The following is a 21,521-nucleotide window of genomic DNA, read 5'->3' on the forward strand; positions in this document are numbered from 1 at the left end:
GGGACACTGTTGCTCCTGGGGTATCGGCGAGGACCATTCGCAACCGTCTCCATGAAGCTGGGCTACGGTTCCGCACACCGTTAGGCCATCTTCCGCTCACGCCCCAACATCGTGCAGCCCGCCTCCAGTGGTGTCGCGACAGGCGTGAATGGAGGGACGAATGGAGACGTGTCGTCTTCAGCGATGAGAGTCGCTTCTGCCTTGGTGCCAATGATGGTCGTATGCGTGTTTGGCGCCGTGCAGGTGAGCGCCACAATCAGGACTGCATACGACCGAGGCACACAGGGCCAACACCCGGCATCATGGTTTGGGGAGCGATCTCCTACACTGGCCGTACACCACTGGTGATCGTCGAGGGGACACTGAATAGTGCACGGTACATCCAAACCGTCATCGAACCCATCGTTCTACCATTCCTAGACCGGCAAGGGAACTTGCTGTTCCAACAGGACAATGCACGTCCGCATGTAACCCGTGCCACCCAACGTGCTCTAGAAGGTGTAAGTCAACTACCCTGGCCAGCAAGATCTCCGGATCTGTCCCCCATTGAGCATGTTTGGGACTGGATGAAGCGTCGTCTCACGCGGTCTGCACGTCCATCACGAACGCTGGTCCAACTGAGGCGCCAGGTGGAAATGGCATGGCAAGCCGTTCCACAGGACTACATCCAGCATCTCTACGATCGTCTCCATGGGAGAATAGCAGCCTGCGTTGCTGCGAAAGGTGGATATACACTGTACTAGTGCCGACATTGTGCATGCTCTGTTGCCTGTGTCTATGTGCCTGTGGTTCTGTCAGTGTGATCATGTGATGTATCTGACCCCAGGAATGTGTCAATTAAGTTTCCCCTTCCTGGGACAATGAATTCACGGTGTTCTTATTTCAATTTCCAGGAGTGTATTTATGTGTGTGTGTGTGTGTGTGTGTGTGTGTGTGTGTGTGTGTGTGTGTGTGTGTATGTTTTGCTGTATGCTAAAAACCGTACAGTAACTTTAAAATTGTGTTATCAGCCCAAATAGTTTGTGGTACATTTCCCGCAGGTGTTGCCCGACGAGTCCCCAGTGTGTGACTCCAGATGGCAGCCTGAAGACCGTCGCCGCTATGGGCTTAGCGGCGAACCTTCTGCTGCAGCTGCTGGTGTCTGCCGCGCTCTCCCTTGGAGGTAGGCTACATACAGTACGTACGTCACATTAGTACACTGAAAACGTCTAAAAGCTAAAGCCTAAGAGCAGGAATTTTGAGCTGAGCTGTACGTAAAGCGCGTGTCGTAGTGCGAAGTCCGCTCGATAGTGGCAAAACAGTGAATGTGTTTTCCGACAGAGCACAATGCGTAGTTCGCCGCCGCTTTACTTCAGGCACGATGGTACAACTGGTTCCGTAGAGTCTAACGTACTGTACGCTGCGTACTAGTGAAGCAATTGCTGCAGGTTAGGTAAAGTTCGAGTGCAGTATTACTACGACGTGTACTAAAAAGCTACGATTGCGTTTCAGTCCCGTGGAAGATGAACTGTTAACTGACCCAGTGAAAAAAAAAAGATAAGAAAAAGCTGACAGTTTTTCTGCATTTCGCGTAAGTCTGGAAAATGAATCCTCTTCTTCATTATGTGTTTCCTCTTATTCATTATGTGTATAGCTATCATGAAACCCAGGAGTTTTATTTTCTGTCATGCTAGCCATCAACAGTAAACAGTACGTCAACACCTTGTTTGAATATTCTTCCCATACAGCACGTGCGGACTGAACAGTTATGCGCTTGCAACTTGATTTTATGGGAAAACACAAACGCGCAACGTATTTAAGGTTTACGTCACGGCCGACGCAAATGTCCTATTCTGTTCACCCCAAAATTCCTGCTCCTAGGTAAACCCGGTTGTAGACCATAGAAACATACAGAATGTGCACGCCGCTGTCTTTACTGTGTCAAGGTTTGAAGCCAACATCTGAGACGTGATGGAGGCTGAAAAGCCGAGTTTCTGTCATTATGTGCTATGTGAAGTGGATTCGACATTTATAGCTGAAATCAAGCATTGCTTTTATCAATTGAACGACATGTTGTTTTAGTACTGTACATATAGTAGTTTGGTAAACAATTTCTGCGAAATTCCAAATATTAATGCGATGATTACCTTGATTTGTCAGTCCTTTTTTTTACTTTATAAGCGCCTGGCTTTTAGTTATTGAGTGAAGTCATACGAGGTGCGACAATGAAGTAATGAGTCTGATGTGAAAAAAAATGTTGCTTACCGTTTTAGTCAAGTTTAGTGTTGTCTCCTTCGAAGTAGTTCCCTTCTGATTGCACACACTTTTTCCAGCGCTTCTGCCATTACTGGTAACGTTTCTGGAACTCATCTTCTGTAATATCCTCCAAGACCCTCGTCACAGCGTTTTGGACATCTTGTGTTGTTTGAAATGGTGTCGCTTGACCGCAGTTTTGACCCTTGGAAATAGAAAAAAGTGGCACGCACTGATATCTGGTGAATAAGGTGGCTATGGTAGTACTGAAATTTGTTTTGAGGTTAAAAATTGCTGTACTGACAGAGCAGTGCGGGATGGTGCATTATCGTGACGCAGAATCCAATTATCTGCGGTGTTGGCACGGACACGAAGTCTTTCTAAAATTTCTTTGTAGTAATATTGGTTAACTGTTTGACTCTTTATGAACAATTCTCTTGGAATCAAAGAAGCACACAAGCATGCATTTCACTTTTGACTTTGATGTGCGAGCTTTTTTTGGTCTGAGTGATCCCTTTGAGCACCATTGCCAACTTTGGCGTTTTGTCTCTGTATCGTACTGAAAAAGAAACCAACTTTCATCACCAGTGATAATACGGCTCAACAATTTTGGATTGATTTTCTTTTGCTCTAACAGATCGGTGTCACGTTTTCGCATGTTTCTCGCTGTTGTGGTGTGAGATTTTTGGGGACCATTTTTGCACAAATCCTTCTCATACCAAGATCTTCAGTTATTATTAGACGAACTGTTTCTCGATTGATGTTCAGTTCTTCTACAATCATTTTCACGAATAATCGTCTATCATATCGTACAAGTTCACGCACTCTGGCCAAGTTGACATCCGTCCATGTGGTCGATAATCGTCCACTGCGGTCTATATCTTCAACATTCGTTCTGCCTTCACTAAACATTTTATGCTAACTAAAAACTTGAGCTCTTGACATAACCTCCTCTTCAAAAGCCTTCTGAAGCTTACCGTAAGTTGCTGTCACGTTTTCACCCAATTTAACGCAAAGAGAAATGGCATACCGTTGCGCAATATTATGCGGTTCCATTTCCGTGACGAGAGACACAAAGTGTTAACTTGTTACAGCACAACTCACGATTGAGCAGTTGCATCGATGTGTTGCTTGAACTAGAAGCAGCTTGTAGGTCAAGGTCAAAGATATTGTGCCTACGCAAGCCAGCAGGTTTGCCACATCTTGCAAAGAAAATCAGTCTCATTACTTTACTATCGCACCTCGTATATTTGTTGCAGTGCGAGTCACTTAATTCACCGCTTCCACAGGAGTAGAAGACAAAATAGCACTTTGGGAGAAAGCATATAGTTTTCTGACGATTCGCGTGAAGTGTTTTAGTATAGTTCTATGACAAACGTCATCCGTTTCTATCAATAATGTACGAAGATTACACAAAATAAGCATTATATTTTATGATTTTTACTTAATCCAATACACATATCGAAAAAATATAAAGATAAGATGCGTAACACACGAGCTCTATTTTTTTCCGAGGCCCGAACGATCGCGAAATGGAAACTACAGCGAAAATCGAAAGTACTTCATTTGCAACATTTAGCTGCATCTGCCAGCTACCTCTCCACATAGGCGCCGCTCCGACAGACATTTATCGTAATATGCCACCAACTTTCTAATACCTCGACAGAGAAGGCAACCGCCTGTGTTTTCCACCAATTACGCAACTTTTCAGCTCATTGTCGGATCCAAAGCGTGTCCTCTTAGTCAGCAAGTCATGTGAGAAAAAAGTCGAGTGTTTATTGATGACTGATGACTGCTATAGTTAGCTACTGCGGCGATGTTTTGACCGCTTGACCAACGTCTGTTCCCGACCTATCATTCCTTGCAGCTACACCTAACACCGCCGGCTTTAGATTCCCTTATTAGGTTGGTGTAGATATTCAGTCTTGCAACTCTTGTAATTTAGTTCAGGGTCCAGCTTTGGTGTGTCCTGTTCTTCCTCGGCATCGTACTTTTTTCTTCCGTGCAGATTTCCATAAGTGAAGTGGCCATAAAACAAAACACTGGTTCTCTACTTAAATAAAGTGTAGATTGGTTCAAATTAACTCTGTATATTATGACAAACTTTCACAAAAGGTAACATGGGAGTCAACTAACATTACTGTTTTAAAGATCCAAGATACTACTTCAGGCGGGTGTAACATGAATGTGCGCAACGGAAAATAATATACTCTGAAATGATGACTTGGCCGTGTCTGACTACCCCCGGAAGCAGATCCTAGGATCTCTTAATTCTATAAAATACACTCTAAACATAAGTGAATAATGAAGGCAACTAATCCTACTACACGATAAACGTTGTTCCTGCTTATTTATTTATTGTAGATAAAAATGTTTAGATTACAAAGTTTATATTTCCTAAGTAAAATTACTGATCAATTGCCCAACTCTGCCCCTTATTATGACTGTGCGGTCTAATATCAATAACGCTAAATGACTGACATCATCTACATACCAAACACTAGAAGACACTACTTTCAAAGATGATCTACGGTGGTGTGGAACTTCAGTGGAAATAAACTAACATGATCAGAGCTGTTTAGCTTTTATAGCCCTAATAAGCCGAAGCAATTTGCGATATCACCGTATGTACTGCGTCCGGTGCGTCGAAGTGATGGTTCTTGTACTCGTCTGCGACGATGGAAGAACTCCAGCCACAAATGAACTCTGTCAAACACTAGGACGGCAGAAGGCGGTCCTCTGACTAATATACTCTAATACTGTCTTCTCCTCTCTGTGTTCTACAGACGAGAAACGCGAACTCCCAGCCACAAGGATGGAGTTCAGATAACGTCTCAACGTAAGTATAGGCAGAGGAAGTGCTCTCAATTACTGAACGCTGCGTACTCAACGACGACTTGCAACCCGGAGTTGAAGTCCAGAATCGTATAGGTTCACTACAGCACAGTGCCTAACTGTTCTAACTATAAACTCTCCTGAGAGCAGAGACAGCAAGTCCGTGCATACCAACAAAGCTGATATCGAGCGACTATCACAAACGGGCGCTCACAATGGAAGACCTCGTCTCTGCACCTCTGGCCTCCCGGCAAGGTTCGGCTCCCCACCATCGTAATTCCGAAAACGAATCATATTCCCGAAACCACGGAACATTCTCCCTCTCTACAGATTCTTCCGTACGTCGATCAACCAAATTTTAGTCTTTTGTTGTCCAGCGCGAAACGTTTCCGAGGAAAAACCTATACTCGTACAATGGTATGCTTCTGAGTAAAAATCCTTGGAAATAACCCAGCCTGCATGGTTTCCGATGTGACCCTCCCTCGTTCCTCTCAGCTGCGTCCAAGATTTTCGTAGTTTCCGAAGTATAATCCTTCCTGTTCGGGTACAAAACCGGTCGGTCGCGACTCTATTGCACCCCAGCGCTCAGGTGTCCTAACGTGCATCTTGCTCCTTACTGTGTTTAAGCAGGACCAACACACCTGTGTGGGCTATCCACCCAGGGCTTGAGTTTCCGCCTGCCGTTTCATTTGCACTGTCGTTCCAACCTCTACTAGTATGATAATAAAGACACTCCGTCACCTTTAATGCAATAAGTGTTAACAATTATTTACAAGGTGTATGTGACAATGTCAGTCTCCTTTATATATTCATATATACGATGTATTACCTATCAAATAATACCTAATGTGGCTGTAGATCACGGCAAAGTATGTAAGGTGCGAAATTATAGCCACCTTCCAAAGACTTCTCGTTAACCTTCCGTGAATAGTATATAACAACAATCGCTTATATACATCATATTCGTTTTCCTTGGTGCCGGAGATCTTTCATGGTACCACAGCTCTTTCATTACTCCTTGGTCCACGGAGATTACAAATGTTCTCCAGCTGATGGACTCTCCACTGACAGACTCTGCACCTGTTGAGCAATAGTTTCCCACAGTATGTGGTCCGATGTTTACCAAGTAACTGCGAGCAAGCACATCTTTAGTCTGAGCTCGATATTTGACGTACGTTATAGATGCGCTCCCAGCAATGGCATGGATCACTACAAGATGAAAACCAGATGGAGCCAGGTTCAGTCTGTATGACGAGTAATCAAACACTCCCCATCGTAACGCTCCAGGAGCATCTTTGTTGAAGAAGCTGAGTGTGTGTCTAGAAGAAGGACAATGCCTGATGGGAAAATTCCTGTTCGCCCGTTCCGAACTGTCCTTTATAGACGATTTTCTCGAATCGACTGATCCACGCGCCGAACAAGATCATTAGCTGGTTGGTACTCGTTGCCTTCTGTGAACGCCTGCATGTGGAATGTCTGTACGTCCTGCTACAAAGTTCCTGCGGCATTGCCGCACTTTACTGGCGCGCATGACACTTGCGTTATGTGGGATGCATGAAATCGGGCGGAGCCCCACAGCATGAAGAAACGAATAATGGCACGCACTTCACACTTGGCGGCAGATACTATTGTTCTATACGTCTTTATGTGCTCAGTGTGCAGTCAGAACCAAAAACTGCAACATGAAGCGATTGAAGGGCATACAAGAGAAACAGTACAGCATATTTACGCAAAGTTTCATCGGATTTTCACTGTCGTTTCAATTTCGCGACCAATCGGACCCTGAAAAAGATAGCCGTCGTATTAGTAAACGTCGTTTGCAGAAAAAAAACCCTTGTTGGTAGTCGAACCATTGTAATGCGCTAAACCGAAAATATGCAGGTGCAGGTGACACTGAATATTAAAGGCAGTGAGTGTTGCATTTTCTTTCTCCTTAGATGAACCGTTGATCTTCCTATACATATCGCAGCTAGTAAAGTTTATTAGGATTGAAACTATGAACGTTCGGGACGAGCTGTTAAACTTCATCCCATTGAAGTATACACCAACAGGGTAAGATACTTTTGATACCCTTGAAGCAGTTGAGAGGAAATTTGTCCTGCATGGGATATTATTCTGTGCCAACAGACAGTGCTCTATATATGACTCACATTATCAGTTGGTTATCGTAGCGCTTAAAAAAACAAAATGAAAAATTTTGGCGGGTTTGTCATTCCTAAACTTTTAATGACTGTGTCTTTTAGCCTGTTGTCGTTAAATTACAACCTCCATCGGTTATAGAGCGAGTTCAGAACGTGCCCCTATAACGAATTAGAAGAGTTGCCTGCCGCTACACGGCATGTCTTCTGGCGGTGAGCGCTTGTCAGGGCTGTGTTCACCGGGGCAGGAACCAGGTCTCGCTGTTCTAGAAAGCGCTAGCGCGAGCGACCTTGCATCAGATGGATCTCCACCTGCTGAGACGGCACCCTATCGGCAAGTCAGCTTACTAGCACGTCTTTTCCGAAACACTAGCTCCCGGTCAACGGTTGTTTACTCATCTCGCTGCAGTGTCTCCAGAGGAACTATAGCCTGTCGTCTGTTCCTTAGAGAGAGGATATGGATCACTACTGTATATCTCTTTTCATTCAGTTGCTATCCAGTACTATAAAAAGAGTAACTTTCTGCGCATCTGGACTTCACACCTGCTGGGTTATGCGTAATTTACTGTTGCTCTTCTGACGGTAGCAGGTGAACTAAGAACTGGTAGTTGTGCGTGACTCAAGTTGTGGACGGCACATACTTGATGCAGTAGCCCATGAAAGAAAAGCCTAGCACGCGTTGGAAAAAGTCGTGGCATAGATTCAGACTGGCGTCAATGTATCGCAGAGGAATGGATTTTTTTTCTTAGCGATTTCAAATTCATTTTTGACGGCTACTGAACAAGTATCACTAGCGTTCCACCCGCGAAATCTCAGAGAAAAACAACAGTCAAAAGTTTGTTTACTCAATGAAGAGGTAGGAGCGGCCCTTCATCTTCCCTTGCAACAATTGGAGTACATCAGTTGAGCAGCTGCTGATTGGGGAAGGGCGAGTTAGTCCGCTGGGCCACAGTTTGTAAGTGTCCTTGCGTGTCAAAACATGAACGATTATAACGACTAACATGTGAGATTTTACATACAACGCCCATGACTTCTATGTAGAAGGAAGTCCTTTGCGATTGATGTGTAATGTGAAGTATGCAAGTTGACTGCCTGGTACTTATCGTAGCAACGCACAACTCCTTATGTGACAGTAGTATCGCTGCAGACTGGATGAAACCGGTAATGTCGCAATGTTTTTCGTTTTGATCGCAGCAGCTTGACTGAGGACAGCACTGTATCTTCATGTGCGGGAAAAGTTTGGAGAATACAGCGCTTGTGGGCCGGCGGGTAAATAATCGAATGATCGATACTTTTGCCATGAATTACCTCGGAGAAAACGGTCTATTGACACACAGTCAACATGGATTTAGAAAACTACATTCTTGTGAAACACAACAAGCTCTTTGTTCGCATGAAGTGTTGAGCGCTATTGACAACGGATTTCAGATTGATACCGTATTTCTGGATTTCCGGAAGGCTCTTGTCACTGTACCACACAAGCAGCTTGTAGTGAAACGGCGTGCTTATAGAACATCGTCTCAGTTATGTGACTGGATTTGTGAATCCCTGCCAGAGAGGACACAGATCTTAGTGACTGAGGGAAGGTCATCGAGTAAAACAGAAGTGATTTCTGGCGCTCCCCAAGATAGTGTTATAGGCCCTTTGCTATTCCTTATCTATATAAACAATTTTGGAGACAATCTGAGCAGCCGTCTTATGTTGTTTGCAGATGACACTGTCATTTATCCACTAATAAAGTTGTCATAAAATCAAAACAAATTCTAAAACGATTTAGAAAATATATCTGAATGGTGCGAAAATTGGCAATTTACCCTCAATAACGAAAAGTATGAGGTAATCCACTTGAGTGCTGAAAGGAATACGTTAAACTTCTGTTCACGATAAATCAGACAAATCTAAAGGATATAAATTTAACTAAATACCTACAATTACGAACAACTTAAATCGGAAGCTACACACAGAAAATGTTGTGGGTAAGGCTAACCAAAGACTGCGTTTCATTGGCAGGACACTTAGAAAATGTAACAGATCTAATAAGGAGACTGCCTACACTTCGCCTGTCCGTCCTCTTTCAGAATACTGCTGCGCGGTGTGGGATCTTTACCAGATAGGCTAGAGGGACTACATCGAGAAAGTTCAAAGGAGGGCAGCACGTTTTGTATTATCGCGAGATATGAGAGAGTGTGCCACTGACATGATACAGGATTTGGGATGGACATCATTAAAAGAAAGGCGTTTTTCGTTGCTACGGAATGTTCTCACGAATTCCAGTCACCAACTTTCTCCTCCGAATGCGAAAATATTTTGTTGACACCGACCTACATAGGGAGAAAAGATCACCACGATAAAATAAGGGAAATCAGAGCTCTTACGGAAAGATATAGGTGTTCGTTCTTTCCGCGCGCTATACGAGATTGGAATAATAGAGATTTGTGAGAGTGGTTCGATGACCCCTCTGCCAGGCACTTAAATGTGATTTGCAGTCTATCCATGTAGAGGTAGATGTTGATGTCGTTATGAAAAGACACTTAAATGGTCTGAGCGTGCATTACACCTACCTTTGCCGTTTACAGGAGCCTGAAAGCTATTTTTGCGGTCAACCAGAAAGTGATGGGGAACATACCGACCATAATTTCCAGTCCGCAAGTCCATGTTACTTTTTGAGCTCACTGAAAGAAATTGTAGTTGTTTGCTAATTAATCAGCGCGACCAGAAACTTTGACTATAAATAAAAGTTCTGAGTTTTAACCGATTAATATATTCTGTAAAAGTGCACACGCACAAAATCTCATAATATACCTAATAATAATAATAATATCCCTATCGCAAACATGTTATACCACCATAGAGAGAGACCATCAGAGGTGGTGGTCCAGATTGCTATACACACCGGTACCTCTAACACCCAGTTGCACGTCCTCTTGCATTGTTGCATGCCTGGATTCGTCGTGGCATACTATCCACAAGTTCATCAAGGCACTGTTGGTCCAGATTGTCCCACTCCTCAACGGAGATTCGGTGTAGATCCCTTAGAGTGGTTGGTGGATCACGTCGTCCATATACAAGCCTTTTCAATCTATCCCAGGCATGTTCGATAGGGTTCACGTCTGGAGAATATAGTGGCCACTCTAGTCGACCGACGTCGTTATCCTGAAGGATGTCATTCACAAGATGTGCATGATGGGGGCGCGGATTGTCGTCCATGAAGACGAATGTCTCACCAATATGCTGCCGATATGGTTACACTATCGGTCGGAGGATGACATTCACGTATCCTACAGCCGTTACGGCGCCTTCCATGACCACCAGCGGCGTACGTCGGGCCTACATAATGCCACCCCTAAACAGCAGAGAACCACCTTGCTGCACTCGCTGGACAGTGTGTCTAAGGCGTTCAGCCTGACTGGGTTGCCTCCAAACACGTCTCCGACGATTGTGTGGTCGAAAGGATATGCGATACTCATCGGTTAAGAAAACATGATGGCGATCCTCAACAGTCCATTCGGCATTTTGTCGGGCCCGTCTGTATTGCGCAACATGGGGTCGTGGTCGCAAAGATGTGCCTCACCATGGAGGTCAGGAGTGATGTTGCGCATCATGCATCCTATTGCAATTTGAGTCGTAACACGACGTCCTGTAGCTGCACGAAAAGCATTATTCAACATGGTGGCGTCGCTGTCAGGGTTCCTCCGAGCCATAATCCGTAGGTAGCACTCATCCACTACAGTAGTAGTCCTTGGGCGGCCTGAGCGAGGAATGTTATCGACAGTTCCTGTCTCTCTGTAGCTCCTCCACGTCCGAACAAGATCGCTTGGGTTTACTCCGAGACGCTTGGACACTTCCCTTGCTGAGAGCCCTTCCAGGCACAAAGTAACAATGCGGACGTGATCGAGCAGCGGTACTGACCGCCTAGGCATGGTTGAACTACAGACAATACGAGCCGTGCACCTCCTTCCTTGTGGAATGACTGGTACAGTTCTGCTGTCGGACCCCCTCCGTCTAACAGGCGCTGATCGTGCAGGGTTGTTTACATATTCGGGTGGGTTTAGTGATGTATCTGAACGGTCAAAGGGACTGTGTCTGTGATACAATAGCCACAGTCAACGTCTGTCTTCAGGAGTTCTGGGGACCGTGGTGATGCAAAACTTTTTTTGATGTGTGTACATGGGCGCAGCGACTGCGGGGTACCGCCAAACGGAACATCTGCCATAAACTGACTTAGGCATAAGTAGCAGTATCGAAATGGCCACTTTCTCCGACCCATTTTAATTAATATCTCTGTCGTTTAACAATTTTGAATATTATTAATTTTTGTATAAAAAGAGTAAAGTTGGCTTAGTTACTGAAAAAGTTTTAGTTGGGCTGCATTTAAGCTTTGGCGGCTAGAGGTTTTATAATGGAGCCGGCAGTAGAACATGACCTCCGAACTGCATATTTAAGATTCCTTATAATTATTAGTATTAAAAATACAATCTTGAAACTTGGTACAGTTGTAGTTGAAACCCAGGTATCAGGTTCAGGATAGGAAAGGATCAAACATCAACATGTGGAACGGAGACCCATCAAATAGTTCGTTGTTTCATCAAATTAACATTTATTTAAGAAAAACATACTGATCACTTACATTCCAGTTTAACAGCAACATGAAAGCCATCAGAATTATAGTGACATATGAAGTGACAAACTACTGAAATTTACCATAATAACCAAAAAGAAGCAGTTTCAATAAACACAAAGTATCTGAGTTTATGGACACTAATAATGAAATTTGAATCATTCAGTAAAGGGAAACTACACCTACCAATACAGAACACATCCGGTTTGAACAGTAAGAGGGTCAACAGCTTGATTATAATTTACAAAGGTAATCGCGCTAAACTCGACAGTCTACAACCCTGGCGGCAGTCGCTCCCCAGGTATAGTTCCAATGAACAAGACAACTACTCAACTTTTGCTAGGTGTGACAGACGACGTGGCAAAGCGCTCCCGCAGCAATAACTTAGACTTCGGGTGTTGGACAGGATGTCACCAAGGTCGCGGCCCAGAAGTCACGGCAGCAAACACCAAGGAAGACTTGCGTGTTTCGCAATCAACTGTAAACATAGATTACACGCGAGGTGGTACACTCAAACAATAACGGAATGTACACTGACAAATGATGAGACTCGCATTAGCAAGATAAATACAACTCGTAACCTGAGATAAAACAAATAGTTAAAGCCAATATATATATATATATATATATATATATATATATATATATATATATATATATATATATATATATGTATTTACTGTGTACGACAAATTCAATTCTAATTATCTCTGTCACTCTTAGCGACTTTTCCCTGATATATATATATATATATATATATATATATATATATATATATATATATATATATCAGGGGAAAGTCGCTAAGAGTGACAGAGATAATTAGAATTGAATTTGTCGTACACAGTAAATACATACCTTTCTGTCTAGTTAAGATGATAAGCGAGTACATGTAACTGACAAGATACATGTACAAACAGAGCAGTTGCAGTTAAACCCCCTGAGGTATGAATAAGTATTGCTAAAACGCGTTAGCAAATACTAGTAGAGGTGAGCTTAAGCAAAGCAGAATATTTCACTCAGTAGTAGCCCTACGTAATTCAGTTATGACTAAAACACATCAAAGTAGGTTAGAATAAATACACTTTACTAAATCACAATTATATTTCAAATTCATAACCATTGCCATGATACTACCACCGGGTACAGTGCCACTCACCGGTATTACCACTTCAGTTCATAACATCGCACCCCAACTGGGTGCATACAAGTAGTTTACCAATTAACAGAACCACGTGGCTTCAAAGAAGACGCACTAACAACCACTGGCCACTGTCAAGCCAAGGCACACTACAGAAAAACAAATCCATATTATTTACTGACCAAGGTGTAATAACATTGCGCCATTTTTCCTTTTAAACAATAACATCATGGCCAGAATGTCAAAACGCAGTATGGTTCAAATGGATCTGAGCACTATGGGACTTAACTTCCGAGGTCATAAGTCCCCTAGAACAAAGAACTACTTAAACCTAACTAACCAAACGACATCACACACATCCATCCCCGAGGCAGGAATCGAACCTGCGACCGTAGCGGTCGCGCGGTTCCTGACTGAAGCGCCTAGAACCGCTCGGCCACACCGGCCGGCCATAACGCAGTGTGTTCGGTGCACTCTTCCCACCGTCAATTATCCTTTTAACTACTTTTCAAATAACACAAGGAAGCCCCCGTCGCCAGAGTTCCAGAGCAGGACCTTCGTCACCTTCTTCAGCAGCTACCCAACATTCGACAAGTCGCTCGGAGATCTGGCTGGATACATGAGTCGTCAAATCCAAATCGGTCCACCAAACCCCTCCGCAAGGCACTGCTGCTCCAGCCCTCCTCCTTCCGTCACGTGCCGTTCACAGCTCACTGCCTCCGCACCGAGGCTCCACACCTCAGCCAGGAAAACCAAAGATAAGTCACAAGGGAGGTGACCATCGATACCGACGCCAGAGGTAGTTATACCAGCCGCCACATCTCAGTATTATTAGATGAATGAAATCGAGTTCAGTATGTAGAACTTTTTATTAAAAATATTTAATCTATTATGAATAAGGACGTTTTCGTTCCAAATTTGGATTTTGGTAAGTAACTTGAAAACTAATAGAGCAAGATTGTTGGTGTCGTATACAGATAAGGTTTATATGTGTAACAGAGGTTACATACGAATTTTTGTCTTTCTGAGTCTAATATTTAGCGCCTTCAATTTTTCGTAAAACCACCGATTTTGACCAAAATATTGCTCAGATCAAGTTGAGACTTGTAAGTTTTAATTGAGACATACATTTGCATATTCTGGCCAGTGTTTAGCTTTGTAGTTTTATTATTCAGCCGCACTTATTTATTTCTGAAGGTCATATTTTTTGCTCATTATATTCATTTAATAATTCTGAGACCTTAGAGTTTTAACATTAATACAAATGGTTCAAATGGCTTTGAACACTATGGGACTTAACTTCTGAGGTCATCAGCCCCATAGAACTTAGAACTACTCAAACCTAACTAACCTAAGGACATCACACACATCCATGCCCAAGGCAGGATTCGAATCTGCGACCGTAGCGGTCGCGTGGTTCCAGACTGTAGCACCTAGAACCACTCGGCCACCACGGGCGGCTAACATTAATACACTGAAGCTTTATACACTTAGTACACTGTCGAAGTTTGGAGAAGTTATTTTAATTTTTGATTTCACTCTTAGATTATGGTGCAATCCTTTGTAAATAACTTCCGGGAATTCGGCCAAGTAACACTTTCAGTGACCGCCGATATTTCGGCGGGAGAACACGCCGCCATTTTCAGGGCAAACTACCACGAAAATGGCGGGGTGTTCTCGCGCCGAAATATCGGCGGTCGCTGAAAGTGTTACCTGGCTGAATTTCCGGAAGTTAATTTAAAGTTGTATACGCCTGGAGAAAATCAGGTCTCGAATCCTTTGTATGTTAAGCATTGGCACGTTATGGTGATGTGACGCTGGTAGCATTGAACTGGGGTAAACCACGGCACACTCGCTCGCCTCTGTACCTCTTACAATGATACAGCGCTTGTTTTGCCTCACGCTGACTGCTTATCACATACGTCCCCACCCTCAATTCACGTCAAACACATGTGAAACGACGCAAACAAACAAATCCGTTCTGTCGATACGTTCCGCTTCTCAGCGTCGACACTGGAAACCTCATGGAATACAGGGCAGTCGGTGAAACTGTATATCCACTAAAGAAGCCCAGTGGTTTTTTGGTGGTTGAACGTGCTTCAGTAATTTCCAGTAAACCTCCGATTCTTTAAAGACTCGTACCCCCATGCATAAAAGAGCTTCAAGCTTCTGATGACTTTATAAATGAGTTAATGTGTTAAATATTTGACATTAAGCATGTTGTTGTTGTTATGGTCTTCAGTCCTGAGACTGGTTTGATGCAGCTCTCCATGCTACTCTATCCCTGTGCAAGCTTCTTCATCTCCCAGTACCTACTGCAACCTACATCCTTCTGAATTTGCTTAGTGTGTTCATCTCTTGGTCTCCCTCTACGATTTTTACCCTCCACACTGACCTCCAATACTAAATTGGTGATCCCTTGATGCCTCAACACATGTCCTACCAACCGATCCCTTCCTCTAGTCAAGTTGTGCCACAAACTTCTCCCCAATCCTGTTCAATACCTCCTCATTAGTTATGTGATCTACCCATCTAATCTTCAGTATTCTTCTGTAGCACCACATTTCAAAAGTTTCTATTCTCTTCTTGTCCAAACTATTTATCGTCCATGTTTCACTTCCATACATGGCTACACTCCATACAAATACTTTCAGAAATGACTTCCTGACACTTAAATCTATACTCGATGTTAACAAATTTCTCTTCTTCAGAAACGCTTTCCTTGCCATTGCCAGTCTACATTTTATATCCTCTCTACTTCGACCATCATTAGTTATTTTGCTCCCCAAATAGCAAAACTCCTTTACTACTTTAAGAGTTTCATTTCCTAATCTAATTCCCTCAGCATCACCCGACTTAATTCGACTACATTCCATTATCCTCGTTTTGCTCTTGTTGATGTTCATCTTATACCCTCCTTTCATGACACTATTCATTCCGTTCAACTGCTCTTCCAAGTCCTTTGCTGTCTCTGACAGAATTACAATGTCATCGGCGAACCTCAAAGTTTTTATTTCTTCTCCATGAATTTTAATACCTACTCCGAATTTTTCTTTTGTTTCCTTCACTGCTTGCTCAATATACAGATTGAATAACATCGGGGAGAGACTACAACTCTGCAACCCTGTCTCACTTCCTTCCCAACCACTGCTTCCCTTTCATGTCCCTCGACTCTTATAACTGCCATCTGGTTTCTGTACAAATTGTAAATAGCCTTTCGCTCCCTGTATTTTACCCCTGCCACCTTTAGAATTTGAAAGAGCATATTCCAGTCAACATTGTCAGAAGCTTTCTCCAGGTCTGCAAATGCTAGAAACGTAGGTTTGCCTTTTCTTAATCTAGCTTCTAAGATAAGGCGTAGGGTCAGTATTGCCTCACGTGTTCCAACATTTCTATGGAGTCCAAACTGATCTTCCCAGAGGTCGGCTTCTACTAGTTTTTCCATTCGTCTGTAAAGAATCGGCGTTAGTATTTTGCAGCCGTGACTTATTAAACTGATAATTCGGTAATTTTCACATTTGTCAACACCTGCTTTCTTTGGGATTGGAATTATTGTATTCTTCTTGAAGTCTGAGGGTATTTCGCCTGTTTTCTACAAAATGGTAGAGTTTCGTCGGGACTGGCTCTCCCATGGCTGTCAGTAGTTCTAATGGAATGTTGTCTACTCCCGGTGCCTTGTTTCGACTCAGGTCTTTCAGTGCTCTGTCAAACTCTTCACGCAGTATTATATCTCCCATTTCATCTTCATCTACATCCTCTTCCATTTCCACAATATTGTCCTCAAGTACATCGCCCTTGTATAGACCCTCTATATACTCCTTCCACCTTTCTCCTTTCCCTTCTTTGCTTAGAACTGGGTTTCCATCTGAGCTTTTGATATTCATACAAGTGGTTCTCTTTTCTCCAAAGGTCTCTTTAATTTTCCTGTAGGCTGTATCTATCTTACCCCTAGTGAGATAAGCCTCTACATCCTTACATTTGTCCTCTAGCCATGCCTGCTTAGCCATTTTGCACTTCCTGTCGATCTCATTTTTGATACGTTTGTATTCCTTTTTTCCTGCTTCGTTTACTGCATTTTTATATTTTCTCCTTTCATCAATTAAATTCAGTATTTCTTGTGTCACCCAAGGATTTCTACTAGGCCTCGTATTTTTACTTACTTGATCCTCTGCTGCCTTCACTACTTCATCCCTCAAAGCTACCCATTCTTCTTCTACTGTATTTCTTTCCCCCATTCCTGTCAATTGTTCCCTTATGCTGTCCCTGAAACTCTGTACAACTTCTGGTTTAGTTAGTTTATCCAGGTCCCATCTCCTTAAATTCCCATCTTTTTGCAGTTTCTTCAATTTTAATCTACAAGTCATAACCAATAGATTGTGGTCAGAATCCACATCTGCCCCTGGAAATGTCTTACAATTTGAAACCTGGTTCCTAAATCTCTGTCTTACCATTATATAATCTATCTGAAACCTGTCAGTATCTCCAGGCTTCTTCCATGTATACAACCTTCTTTCATGACTCTTGAACCAAGTGTTAGCTATGATTAAGTTGGGCTCTGTGCAAAATTCTACCAGGCGGCTTCCTCTTTCATTTCTTATCCCCAATCCATATTCACCTACTACGTTTCCTTCTCTCCCTTTTCCTACTGCCGAATTCCACTCACCCATGACTATTAAATTTTCGTCTCCCTTCACAATCTGAATAATTTCTTTTATTTCATCATACATTTCTTCAATTTCTTCGTCATCTGCAGAGCTAGTTGGCATATAAACTTGTACTACTGTAGTAGGCGTGGGCTTCGTATCTATCTTGGCCACAATAATGCGTTCACTATGCTGTTTGTAGTAGCTTACCCGCATTCCTATTTTCCTATTCATTATTAAACCTACTCCTGCATTACGCCTATTTGATTTTGTGTTTATAACCCTGTAGTCACCTGACCAGAAGTCTTGTTCCTCCTTCCACCGAACTTCACTAATTCCCACTATATCTAACTTTAATCTATCCATTTCCCTTTTTTAAATTTTCTAACCTACCTGCCCGATTAAGGGATCTGACATTCCACGCTCCGATCCGTAGAACGCCTGTAATATTTTACCCAAGAGGACGCCATCATCATTTAACCATACAGTAAAGCTGCATGCCCTCGGGGAAAATTAAGGCCGTAGTTTCCCCTTGCTTTCAGCCGTTCGCAGTACCAGCACAGCAAGGCCGTTTTGGTTAGTGTCACAAGGCCAGATCAGTCAATCATCTAGACTGTTGCCCTTGCAACTACTGAAAAGGCTGCTGCCCCTCTTCAAGAACCACACGTTTGTCTGGCCTCTCAACAGATACCCCTCCGTTGTGGTTGCAAAGCCTCCCCACCAACGGCAAGGTCCATGGTTCATGGGGGGGGGGGCATTAAGCATGTAAGCGAGAAAAATTATAGAGAAGGTTTGAAATTGAATTTCAAATTTCTTGAAAGTAGCTAGGTGCTCTCTTTATGAAACAGTGGATGAATATTGTCTGGGTAATATGCGCTCCGTTTTATTCAGAAGCTATTTTACAGGCATCTCGATGTTTAAGACGTCATATCTCCTGAACTATGAGACGTACAGTAATATAATTTTGTAGAGTCATGCAGTGTTATAAGTGGATACTCGCTGCCAAATATATGGCGCATAGTGCCAACACTAAAGAAATAATAAATTATAACGTCATTCCTGATGCTGAAGTTTTACTGCATGAAGAGCGAAAGTCTTTTCCCTTTCATCTTTTTGTGTTGAGTAGAAAACAAGGAAAAGCTTCGAAAGGATTTGAAAGTATGTGTAAAGGTTGTTGGAAGTCGGTAAGTCCCCTCATTCTCAAATACTCGATGAATATAGTCTGTGTAATCTGCGCTCGGTGAGCTACGCTATCAGACCTTTCATGTTGTTGGGCAGGCAGTATAAAAATTTTGTTTATTGCATTTTAAAATCATTTATGAGCTACTGACAGCTTTAATAATGGGTAGTAAAGGTGATTTTTCGTCTAGTGATATACGTACGGATATTGCTATTCTTTTTAGGGGATTGATGACCTCCCACAGTGTTCAGAGTCATTTGAAACTTTGCTATTCTTCTCAAACTGTGATGGATTAGCAAATGTTTGTATTAGATGCCTTAATGTTTGAAGCTGTACCTACATCTCGACATAGGGTGAACATCGCTGAGAATATGCTTTAGGGTTCTGTAAAAGACGGACGTGAGCGATCTTGAAATGTGCACATAAGATCTCTCACTCTTTTTGGTACCAGGAGTGATCTGTAATTTTTTGCAGTCGCGAGGAACTAATTCCTGTACAAGAGATTCTTGATAACAAAGCGTGTGTATGGAAGTCAAATATTGATACGGTAGTATCATAATGCTTAAATACACTTTTAAAAGCGAAATGTAATTTTTCTGGTCTCTGTCTACTTTCTTCATTTCCAGCGCTAGACTAATACATCTTAGGTTGAAGGTTTGGACTTGTTTATCGACTTGACATGTGACCAGAACTGTAAAAAAGTCTCTGACAGATCGAAAGGATGTAACTTAGAAAATAGTTTTAGGTTTCACGCATGCTCTTTCTACGGTGCACGAGTTGCTATTAACTTTTGTCTTCCAATTTTCCTGTGCAGTGAATACGTCCGTATGACAGGAAACGATCGCAACTCGCCTGTCTTAACAAAAAGGTAAACGTTTAGATGCACGCTACTACGGACCAATATCTCTGATGTGTGTCTGTTGCAAGTTCCTAGAATGTATTCTTAGCTCAAACACTATGAAGTTCCTGCACGTTAAGCACACACTTACGAAATCCGTAGTCTCGGGTCGAAAACATCGAAAGTGAAATATGTATAGCTTCAGTGAAGCACGTTCACCTATCAAAAAAGCACTGGCCCTGCTTAGTTCACTTGCGATTTCACCGAGTACCTTGCGTTCCACGAGGCGTCCAACATCGACGTTGACGAAGGGAACGTACTGATTGATCCGATCTGCCGTTTTTGCAGCGACAGTGTAGTAATCTGTATTTACGCATCGTTCTCCGAATAATATTAGTAAACAGGTTAATTCACGTGGAACAAACTTATCCAGACCACGGTCTATAACATCTTTCAGCATTAACCACACCTGTTCTGCAACTAAATTCTTTTTTATTCCATTATTGAGTGGGATGCTTACTTGAAGTTGCACTTTTTGAGGCCAAGAGATAATGTTTCGGAAAGCTGCTCCCTTTGAGGCCAGGAGATAATGTTTTGGGTGTTCTTAATTTGCGTATGGTGTGCTGTGGATCAGAGACGAAATACATACTGTGTACTATGATTTGCCATTTGCTCATTTTAAGTTTAGATAACTTGATTTAACTTTTCACTGGTCTCCCAGCACCATGAATAATATTAAGGGAAGTTACGACAGAAGCCGGTAGTGTCCAGAGGTGTTATTAGCAGCAGAAAGGGATGATCAATCAGAATGCCCGTATTCAGATTCTGAGGATGATTGGCTGAAAGGCTTGAATAAATAATTTCAGGAATTGATTGGAGCTCGAAATATCGAGGACACGGCTGACAGCCTTCCTTAATGCAGGAGGTAAGGAGGGACTTTGTGGAGCGAAGGAGGTGATTAAAAAAAAGGCACTGCATATTTCATTTGAGATCGTGCGGTAATGTTCGATAAAGTTATTCTGACAGGATGAGAGGCTTATGAAAGTTTGGAAGAGTTTTCCCGTGTGCGGGCGCTTACTCTGACAATCATTTCTGACTTTGTAGGGTAAAGATGCGATTCGATGAGTGCGCACGTGACTGTCCAGAACATGTTTGGTATCAAAAGGTGGAGCTATTAACGAATGTAGGTGGTGTTTGACGGAAGATATGGGCATAGTACGGTTTAATCAAAGCTAATAAACGTCAGCTGCTTCCGTGGAAAATTGAAGTGTTGGAATTTTGGTGTGATTTTCGGCATACGTAGCTTTGAACTGTTACCTCGTTATGACGTCGTAGAGGTTCCTGCGGAAGTTGCAAGAAAACAATTTCTAAGCTGTGTATTGCGTGTCAGCGCTTTACATTGTCCAGTCCGATGCTTGAAACTCGGAATGTTTTCGAAAGCAATATATTTTGTGCAGGTGGTGGTCCATGGGTCATAAATATTTGAATATTTACTAACCGCCAGTAGTTCCATTTATAAATTTTTTTTATTTCGTTCTGTTTTCTCTCTTCTAATAACTTTTAGGTATCATAAAAGTATAGCAAGAAAGTTTTCTTCCACAGCTCCTATGCGTTTCGTGATAGATATTTTATACAGATAGGCTATCAGCTGCCGCCAAAAGCTTTATTGAGTTGCTACTAGTTTCGGTCGTGTATCAGCGATATTCAAAGGAAAAGGTACGAAACAACACTGTGGGTGTAACTGAAATCTTTAGCCAGAGGTAATCACCAGAGGCCTGAGCCCAAGTATCTCACAGCTTTCGGAGGATTTCCTCTTCGTAGAATTCCTGTGGCTGTGACATGAGCCAGTCCTCCACTGTGTCCTTCAATTCGTCGTTCCGAGTTGAAGCGCTTCCC

The 21,521-nt window shown here is 42.7% G+C and overlaps 1 protein-coding gene across 1 annotated transcript in view; it reads left to right on the forward strand.

The window, feature by feature from the left end:
* Positions 1-1,070: 1,070 nt before the first annotated feature.
* Positions 1,071-21,521, forward strand: part of LOC124620041 (cell adhesion molecule 2-like) — a gene marked incomplete at its 3' end in the record, with an annotated part of 210,558 nt that continues 190,107 nt past the window's right edge. The window contains exon 1 of the mRNA XM_047146708.1: positions 1,071-1,162. Coding sequence (XP_047002664.1) covers positions 1,102-1,162 — 61 coding nt within the window. The remainder of the gene's footprint in view (positions 1,163-21,521) is intronic.

The sequence above is a fragment of the Schistocerca americana genome, chromosome 6, assembly GCF_021461395.2.
Source record: "Schistocerca americana isolate TAMUIC-IGC-003095 chromosome 6, iqSchAmer2.1, whole genome shotgun sequence".
Classification (NCBI taxonomy): domain Eukaryota; kingdom Metazoa; phylum Arthropoda; class Insecta; order Orthoptera; family Acrididae; genus Schistocerca; species Schistocerca americana.